We start from the raw sequence: 9652 nt of genomic DNA, 5'->3' as shown, positions 1-9652 counted from the left end.
GGCGAGCGTTGGAGACCCTTTTACGAGCCGCACCGGAAAGGGCGGGGCCTGGGTTAAAGAAGGGGCGGTGTTCCTATCGAGGCGGTCCTGAGCGGAGGATCCGGCCAGAGGGGCGGGGCCTAGGAGAGCCGGACGAGGTGGGGCCGCTCCCAGGTGAGTTGCGGGGGGATAGGGTGGGTCCTGACGTGGGACCCGCCTCGATGAGGCGCGCGGGGCGGGCATGTAGGGCTGGTGGGTGGGCCCGGGCTGCTGGCGCCGCGCAGAGAGGCTTTCGGGGGTTGTGGCACGTTGTATGGTGGCTGACGCTGTTCGTTCGGTATCCGGGAGCCCCGGCCCCGGACCAGCCAGAGTTGCGCACCCACTGCCCCGGCCTTTGCTGTAATCCCTGCGACAACTGCGGTCGCGCCTCCCACCCCACCCGCGCCGCGGCGGCCCAGGCCGCGGTCTGGGGCCGCCGCAGTGAGAGGGCAACCCTTCAAATCTACTCTTTATTTCATTCGATTGTTTTTACACGAATCCGTAGGCGAGACCAGGGGAGGGCCAGGAGGTTACAGGGCGGCTTGGAGTGGCACCCGATCTCTTTCCTGCGTCCTATGGACTTTCTCCAGTTTGTCCTGGGAAACTTGTCCTTCACTGCGGCAGTTCCAGGACGATTTTGCCCACGTTCTTGTTACTCTCCATGTATGCATGGGCCTCTTGGATGGCAGTCACGGGGTAGACTCTGTCCAGCACGGGCAGTAGACGTTGGGGACTCTCCGTGGAGAAGTGGGGTAGGACTTGTTCTGTGAAAGCCTCCACCAGCCTTTGCTTGTACTTAAGATAAGGAAAAGAAGACATCAGCCTAGACAAAGACTTTACCTTGCCGCTCCCCATTCTCTTAGTAGTCTCTGTGCTCTCTCTGAAATGTGTACACACCTGAAGATGCACAGAGCATACCCACCCCCTTCACTGCCAGCATGTATGTGCATGCCCCCAAATGTATAATCTCTTCTGTACCAGGGAAAAAGCCTAAATCCTGTACTAAGATATTAGTGGCACTGACAACACGACTGCTCTTAAAGGTTTAAAGCAGGTGGTGGCCACAGACAGGATTTCTGTTGGCTCAGTTCAAAAGGGATGTTTAAGCTCTACTATCCCACAGGTGTGAAATACTCAGTGGGAAAACATTCCCCAGTCTGGCACCTGCTGGAGTCCCACATAGAGAAGATTTCAATAACATAATCTATTGAAGGCAGAACTTTAACTAACCTTATTCACCTTTCTTATCACACCGAGAAGAGTTTTCCTTTGAAGACAACATCTTGGCACTATTAGAAATGTATTTCCTAATACTGTCAACGCTTTGTTCATTCTGTTAGAAAATTTTAAATAACAGGTGAAATGTTCCCTACGTTCCAAGATGTTGAGACTTTCTGTTGACTACTTTTAATTAGTTCTGTGAAAATGGTTACTTATTTATCCATGGGAGGGGGCAGGTTTCTACATAGGTGCTCTCACAGAAGATGTATCAGATCTTCCTTTCTTGGAGCTACATAAACGCACCACACTTTTGTGGGTAATAATTACATCACGTTATCTTCTCACTCATCATTCACCTTTTTGTCCCTAGACCTCAGCAGAGTGGTGATCAGACTTCCTCGTTTAAAAAGTAGCTTTGAAAATAGAGGTCCACTGACGTCAGTTCCTCCCATCAGACCGTAGAGAATCCAGCGACCATCTAGAGCCAGGCAGTTGACGTTTTTCTCCCAGTAGGATCCACCTATGCAGTCTAGAATAAGGTTGACTCCAGCACCTTTCACAGGAAACACAGATTTGTAATGCTCCTCAGACACAGAAGGCTTTGTGCAAAGTAAGATTCCATAGTATATTTGTGAATATATGGGTATATACACAGGTGGGATTGGTAAATCTGTAGCTTGGAACTAGAAACACTACTCATAGAAACACTGTTGTAGATGGAGTTTAGGTAACTGAACTTTATCATACATGTGTGCTGTAATTCATGTTTTATGATTCCTAGCCACAGCAAGAGGGAAATGGGGCAACACCATGACCTGGCTTATCTCTCTTGATCCCCCTTAAGTACAAAACTCACAGTCACCCAGGCACGAATGAGAACAGAACAGGGGAGGTCTGCCCAGTCTACAGGACAGGCAGGTTTGCATCTAAATTATGAAATGTCTGCACTGGGTTATCTGAATCGTAGTTTTACAAGTATCCGTTTCACGTTTCCTTTTTAACTCATGCGAAAAATGGAAAGGGATAAGCCAAAAACAGACACATTTGGCTTGGGAATACAGAGGCTCACCTCTTTAGAGAGCTATCATCCTAACCCTACTCTGACCACACCAAGCTCCTGTTAACTCATTGCAGAGTGACTCTGAAGAATGGCTCCTGGCTAATTCTAGTCCAACTCTCTCGGACTCATCCGGTTTCTAGAAAGCTATGAATGCTATCCCTTACGAGAATGCACACAGAATGCTATCCCTTACAAGAATGCACACAGAAACATTTTAGTCCTAACACTGCCTGCCTGTCTCCAGAGGCCAAACACCTGAATGCTAGAATTTGGCTGGGTAGCTGCTGTGTATTTAGCAGAGCACTGGCAAACTTCAGGCTGGTGAGGACTTGACTGAACCATCTCTGAAATTCCTGTTGGGCTACAGGAGCTACTGCTTACCTTTGGTGAATTTCAGTGTTGCTTCAGAAAAATCCTCTTCTTTGTAATTGAATCCGGCTGCTGCTCCAAGCTTTTCTGCTATCTGAAGCTTGTGCTGGGAGCCAGCTGTGACTAGAGGAATAGCTCCAGCCATGCGGGCGAGTTGGATGGCAGCCGTGCCCACACCACTTGATCCTGCATGGATTAGCACAGTCTCTCCAGCCTGAACGTTTCCTGCGGCACAAAGTACAGGAACCATTCTCTTTACAAGTGCTACACGTGCCCCACGCAGGCATATTCTACCACATGCCCCTGGCCCTGGCCCACCAAATGCCCAGTTTCTTGGTCTCTTAAGAGAACACGATGACAGCTCTTTTTTGTTTTACTGACTCTTATCAAAGTGGAAGAAAACCTTTTGAAATAAAGTTGTTAGCAGTCACATCCATAATCTGTTTTACTTAAGAAATGATCCCGAGATGCGCATCTCTGACATGTACCTTAATAGATAAGAATATGTACCATTGGGGCACCTCTGTGGCTCAGTGGGTTAAAGCCTCTGCCTTCGGCTCAGGTCATGATCTCAGGGTCCTGGGATGGAGCCCCGAGCTGGGCTCTCTGCTCAGCAGGGAGCCTGCTTCCCTTCCTCTCTCTCTGCCTGCCTCTCTGCCTACTTGTGATCTCTGTCTGTCAAATGAATAAATAAAATCTTTAAAAAAAAATGTGTACCATTCCCACTGTCACCACCTGAAGCCCGTTCCCCTTCAGTCTGAAACTGGTCTCCAACTGGTCTCAACGATCCTGTCACCATACACAACCATCAGGATCCTCTTACTTAAATGAAGCTTTCATTATGTCACTTTCTTCTCAAAATATAAAGTGGTTCTCAGGTGGCTCTTGCATCAGGTTCTGGCAATGTGCCATTCAAGGCCACTGAAACCCAGTCCTAGTGTCGTCTTTCACAGATGATAATCATCCTTCACTCTGAGTGGAGTAGCTGATTTTACCGGGTCACTGCCTTAAGCCACCAAGGCTTGCCTTCTATCACATCTCAACTTTACCCACCCTTAAAGTCCTTCTCTTCCAGAAAGCCCTCTCTTATCACCTGTGCCCACACTAACTATTCCCATCTTGAGTTTTGTTTTTTTTTAAGATTTCATTTTTTCATTTGACAGAGAGGGAGCAGGCCCTGGAGGGAGGAGCAGAGGGAAAGGGACAAGCAGACTCCCCGCTGAGCAGGGAGCCTGATGCAGGCCTTGATCCCAGGACCCTGGGATCATAAACCGAGCTGAAGGCAGATGCTTAACTGAATGAGCCACCCAGGTGCCTCTCTCCCTCCCACTCCCATCTTGAGACAAGGCCATCTTCTGAACTCTGTGGTTGTCTAATTTCTGTACATGCCTTGTCTTCCCAATTTACTCTATTCCCTGACAACAGGGACCAAATCTTAGGCTGGCCCCATCATCTCTTGACTGACTTCAGTGGGACTGAGGAGGAATAAAAGACTGACTGGCCCCTTCTACCCCACTAGGGCTCACAGAGAGAAGCTCAGCGAGACTTTGAGCTGCTGAGACTACTGGTGGGCCTACAGTGTGAAGATGGGCACAGGCCTTCTATCCAGTGCTTTCTAGGCTTTCCATCTGCTAACCTTGGTTTTCAGCCTCAACATCAGGTCATTGGTAACATGGTATGAGGACCTCATACTACTGATAGTACATCAGGGTGCGCTGTTGGGTGTGGCATAGTGGCCAGGTCAAAGCCACCCCAGAAGACTGCTGGGTTTTCTGGTGGCTGAGTCATCAAGTAACGGAACCACACTGTATAGGGTGAGCATGGGGGGGCCTCCTCACCCACGAGATGTAACAGCTGGAAGGCAGTAAGCCAGGCCTCTGGAATGGCTGCAGCCTGGGACAGGGTCATTCCTGCTGGGATGGGCATCAGGAACTCTTCAGGGGCAGTGACATACTGAGCCTGTCCCCCACCAGGCAGCAGAACCATGGCTGGGTCCCCAATTTTCCAGTGCCCCTGGCAGGCAGGCCCCAGCTCTGCTATGTGTCCAGATGCCTCCAGTCCCAAAATGCTGCTGGCTCCTGGGGGTGGGGCATACTGGCCTTGTCTCTGCAGAAAGAGGAGTGAGCTAAGTGAGCAGCATGGTCAGGAATGCGTGCATTACTATCCCTGGGCCTCTTCCAAAAGCCCCTCTTTTTCTCAAAAAGATCAGGATAAAGGTTTGTAAGTCAGGAAAATAGACAAGAAAAGTTAATTCAAGCAAGATACTGTAGGTCATATAATCACTGGATGTCAGAACTGGTAGGGTCCTTAGCTATTTATCCGAACGCCTTGTTTTACAAATGGAGAAACAGACCTGTAAAGGGAAATGCCTTGTCCAAAGTCTGAAAGTAAATTAGTAAATTAGTAGCAAGACTTAGGAACAAAACCATGGAATACCCCCCCTTTTTTTAAAAATTTTTTTCCCCCGGAAGCCCCATTAACTCCATTTAACCCCATTTCCCACAGATCAAGGGCTGAGCCATTGACACAGGGAAGTCAAGTGTAGCCCAGGACCGGAGCCAGATCTGGGTTCCATGATGGTGCCCACCAGCAAAAACCATGGACTCCTAAATGATTGTTCTCGTAAGTGCCAGCTCTGTCCTCCCGCATTGCAATCCTCAGAAGCCTCCAACTGGAGGCCTCAGAGCAGAGGGGCTGAACTAAGAGTGTGTACTAGAACCATTTGAGGAGCTTTGTCAAGGTATACATGCCTGCGTTGTGGTCATGTTTATTTTTGAAAAGTGCCCCAGGGGTGTCTGGGTGGCTCAGTCGGTTGGACTTCTGCCTTCCCTCTGCTGCTCCCCTTGCTTGTGCGAGCGCTCTCTCTAATAAATAAACAAAAATAAAATCTTTAAGAAAGAAAAGTGCCCCCAGGTGATTCTGGCACGCTTCTGTTACCCCAATCAATGCAGCTGGCTCAGTTTAGCGTTTCAAACAGCAGGAAAAAAGATTCCTAGAGTATAGTCCGTGGCCAGCTCCCGGGACCCTACAGCTCCTGGATCCGACAAGCAGAAAGAGTGCAGACTTTGGATCCACAAAGCCCTAGATTTGAATTACAGCTGCCCAGATTACTGCTGTCGTGGCCTTGGGTACACTGCTTAACCTCTGACTCTGGGGGCGCCTGGGTGGCTCAGTGGGTTAAGCCGCTGCCTTCGGCTCAGGTCATGATCTCAGGGTCCTGGGATCGAGTCCCACATCGGGTTCTCTGCTCAGCAGGGATCCTGCTTCCCCCTCTCTCTCTGCCTGCCTCTCCATCTACTTGTGATTTCTCTCTGTCAAAAAAAAAAAAAAAAAAAAAAATCTTAAAAAAAAAAAAAAACCTCTGACTCTGTTGATCTGTATAATGCGGACGGTAAGCAGGGTTGCTAGAGGAGTGAAATGGAGACAGAGCAAGGCCTAACACACAGTCCCCTCAACAAAGAGCAGTTCCCATCTCCTTATCTGTTAGCCTGAGCAGATGATGGATTAACACAGCGTAGATGCTGCTTTGTAAACATGCCTGTATACTGCCTAGAACCCCCAGCACACATTCTGCAGACACATCCTGATGAATGTTACAGGCAATGCCCTAGGTCATTCCTTCATCTGTCTGGTAAATGTTTATGGAAGACCCTGGAATCCCACCCTGCCCCAGCCACTGCCTGACCCCTGGGCACCTGGAGTAAGTCGGCCCGGTTTAGGGCACTGGCCGCCACCTTCAGGAGGACTTCACCCTCTGCTGGGCTGGGCTTGGCCACCTCCTTCAGGTAAAGGTTTTCTGGTCCTCCGGGCTTGTCGAAGTGCACAGCTAGCATGTTCTCTGAGGACACCTTAGAAGCAAGGAACGGAGTCCGAGGCCCTTTGCGGAGCGCAGCGCCCCCTGCCGGCCAGCGGCTTCCCCTTGGGTCTCCACGAGGTCTGACCCTCGCCGCTCCCCACCCTCCTTCCCGCAAGGTCCCCGCAGCCTCCAGACAGATCCCTCGCAGAGGACTCAAGTTAGGACTGGGGGAAGTGGGGACACCGTCCCAGAGCGTGAGGCAAACTGCGCTGCCTTTGGGCGGGAACACTCCTCCCACCCCCGCCCCCCGCCCCACGGGTCCGGGTGTGAGTTTCTGGAGACTTACTGGAGCCCGGCTCTGCGCTGCTCCCCGCGGCTCGGCGCGGTCCTGCGCTCCCCGCCGGCGGGTCCCCGCGAAGGAACTTCGGGGCCCAGCACGGCCTCGGCGGCGAGCGCGAAGCACTGTGGGCAGTACCGGGGGTGGGACTGACCCGAGCCTACCCTCCTCTTCCTTCGGCTCCTTCCCCTTTGAAGATGCAAAGTTAGTGGCAGCGAATCAAGTTCTGTTCGTTCTTTCGTTCGTTCTTTCTTTTTTCTTTTCTTTTCTTTTCTTTCTTTTCTTTCTTTCCTTCCTTTTTTTAAAGCCTGGGGAAACGCATCTTTCTTCCCGTTGGCAGATGGTCCAGCCCCTGCTGCAAGAAGAAAGGACTTCCTCTCTCTCGGGAACTGGACTCGGACTCTGGGCCGGCGATCGGTTTTTCCAGCCAGGCCAGGCCTTTAGCTCCTGGTGTCGTAAGGCTGGTATCCTAAGTATGGGTCGGCAAGCAGGGTGCTGCTGCGAGGAAAGAGAGGAGGACTAGGAGAAAGGGGGAAGGTGAGCGCTGCCAGGAATCCTGACCTCTCCGGCTCTTCCTCCCGGGGATGAGGGAGCTGCTGCCCAGTGAGGCAGTCTGACTTTACGTTAAGGCTGTATGAATAGGCTACAGCGGGGTTTCTCAGGTTTGGCACTGTTGACACTTTGGGATTAAAAAACATTAAAAAAAATTTTTAAGGGGTACCTGGGTGGCTCAGTGGGTTAAGCCGCTGCCTTCGGCTCAGGTCATGATCTCGGGGTCCCGGGATCGAGTCCCGCATCGGGCTTCTCTGCTCAGCAGAGAGCCTGCTTCCTCCTCTCTCTCTCTCTGCCTGCCTCTCTGCCTACTTGAGATTTCTCTCTGTCAAATAAATTAAATAAATAAATAAATAAATAAATAATTTTAAGAGTTTTATTTATTTACTTGAGAGAGAGCATGTGCAGCGGTAGGGGCAGCGACAGGGAGATGCGGACTCCCCGCTGAGCAGGGAGCCGGATGTGGAGCTCGATCCCAGGACCCTGAGAACTTGACCTGAGCCGAAGGCACATGCTTAACCCACTGAGCCACCCAGGCGCCCCACTATTGACACTTGGGACTAGATAATTCTTAATTCTGAAAGCCTGTCGTGTGCATTGTGCAGTGTTTAACAGCATTCCTGCTCTCCACCCACTAATAGCACTAGCGCCCCATCCAGTCTGGAAGAAAAAGTGCCTCCAGGCATGGGGTGGGGGGGCGCAAAATTGTCCCCAGTTAAGAAGCAATGGGTCCACACAAATGTGTGCTTGTATAAAATAAGTAACTTTTTTTTTTAAAGTGTCTTATAATTTACTACGTCTTTACATGTATTCTCATTTGGTCTTCATAAAGCTCAGCTGAAAAGCAACTGAGATGTAGAAAGATTAATTTGATTTCAAGGGGCACATAGCTAGTGAGTGCCAAGCCAGGAATCAAATTCACATGTCCTGGTGCTGAGGGAGCTGGCCGAGGACAAAGCACAAGCTGACACCCTGAAACCACCATTCCTGGGTGGGATCTGTGTGACATTCCTCCGGGAAACTTCCAACTATCTTTTTTCTTTCTTTTTTTTTTTTTAATTTAAAGATTTTATTTATTTAACAGAGAGGGAGAGTACAAGCAGGGAGAGCAGCAGGCAGAGGGGGAGGAAGAAGCAGGCTCTCCACTGAGCCTGGAGCCAGATGTGGAACTCGATCCCAGGACCCTAGGACCACGTCCCCAGCTGAAGTCAGCCACATAATGAACTGAGCCACTCAGGTGCCCCAACTTCCAATTATCTTAATGTCATTACCTTGCCAGAGGGTAAAACAACCTTAACTTGACCATGGCAAGGCCTCCAGGGGCTTGTAGGTCCTCTTGAATATGAAAGTTCTTTTGAAAACCTCTTTTTTCCTTCCCTCCCCTGACTCCCAAGTATATAATCAGCCACCCCTCACAACCCCAGGAACAGCAGCTCTTTCTGCCCATGGGCCTGTCCCCCTGCTTTAATAAAACCACCATTTTGCACAAAAGGTGTCTCAACAATTCTTTCTTGGCTGTCAGCTCTGGACTGCACGCTGATGTGGGAAACAAAGGCAGAAGATGATTACATTTCCCTACTACCTATAGCTCATTGACCGGTCTTTGAAACAGGCAGAGTGACATTCCTCTAGGGACTCAGCTGCCTCCATGTTAATACTTGGCTAAGGGCAAAAGACAATCCTAGCCCCCACCCCCACCCCCATCCTGTAAGTCTACTTTAACATATAAAAATTCCTTTAGCAATTTCCTTTCTCTCAGGGCACCTGGGTGACTCAGTCGGTTAAGCATCAGCCTTTGGCTCAGGTCATCATCCCAAGATCTTGGGATGGAGCCCTGCATCGAGCTCCCTCTCCCTCTGTGCTCTCTCTCTCAAAAAATAAACAAAAAATCTTAAAAAAGAATAAAGTTGAGGGGCGCCTGGGTGCCTTAGGGACTTCAGCCTCTGCCTTCGGCTCAGGTCATGATCTCAGGGTCCCCCCTCCACCCCATCCCCGCCTGGGGCTCTCTGTTCAGCAGGGAGCCTGCTTCCTGGTCTCTCTCTGCCTGCTGCTCTGCCTTTTTTTTTTTTTAAGGTTTTATTTATTCATTTGATATAGAGATATCGAGAGAGAGAGAGAGAGAGAGAGAGAGAGAGAGGGAGAGCGCTCGAGCATGCAAGAGCACGCACAGACAAGGAGGGGGAGTGGTGGCTGGCAGAGGGAGAGGGAGAAGCAGGCTCTCCACTGAGCAAGGAGCCCTATGTGGGGCTCTGTTCCAGGACCCCGGGATCATGACTCGAGCTGAAGGCAGACACTTAAC

General features: G+C 50.3%; 2 protein-coding genes across 3 annotated transcripts in view; one reads left to right on the top strand and one right to left on the bottom strand.

Annotated features, from left to right (window-relative positions):
* The first annotated feature begins 99 nt into the window (after positions 1–99).
* FAM228B (family with sequence similarity 228 member B) overlaps positions 100–9652 on the top strand; it is a 52485-nt gene continuing 42932 nt past the window's right edge. Inside the window, exon 1 of the mRNA XM_059132500.1 lies at positions 100–153. The gene's annotated coding sequence lies outside the window, so the exon portion shown is untranslated. The remainder of the gene's footprint in view (positions 154–9652) is intronic.
* Positions 475–7057, bottom strand: TP53I3 (tumor protein p53 inducible protein 3). Of its 2 annotated transcripts, none has more exons than XM_059132505.1 (6): positions 6811–7057; positions 6364–6516; positions 4507–4774; positions 2681–2893; positions 1596–1792; positions 475–813 (listed from the first exon to the last, which is right to left on the bottom strand). In XM_059132505.1, exons 2-6 carry the CDS (start codon positions 6499–6501, stop codon positions 631–633), a joined length of 999 nt encoding a protein of 332 aa, XP_058988488.1. In that variant the 5' UTR covers positions 6502–6516; positions 6811–7057; the 3' UTR covers positions 475–630. The 2 variants fall into 2 exon arrangements, with proteins under 2 accessions (XP_058988488.1, XP_058988489.1); XM_059132506.1 differs by lacking the exon at positions 6811–7057 and adding an exon at positions 5419–5532 and having other exon boundaries at positions 6364–6502.

This window comes from Mustela lutreola, chromosome 9, assembly GCF_030435805.1.
Source record: "Mustela lutreola isolate mMusLut2 chromosome 9, mMusLut2.pri, whole genome shotgun sequence".
NCBI lineage: Eukaryota > Metazoa > Chordata > Mammalia > Carnivora > Mustelidae > Mustela > Mustela lutreola.
This window is presented reverse-complemented; position numbering and strand designations above follow the sequence as displayed.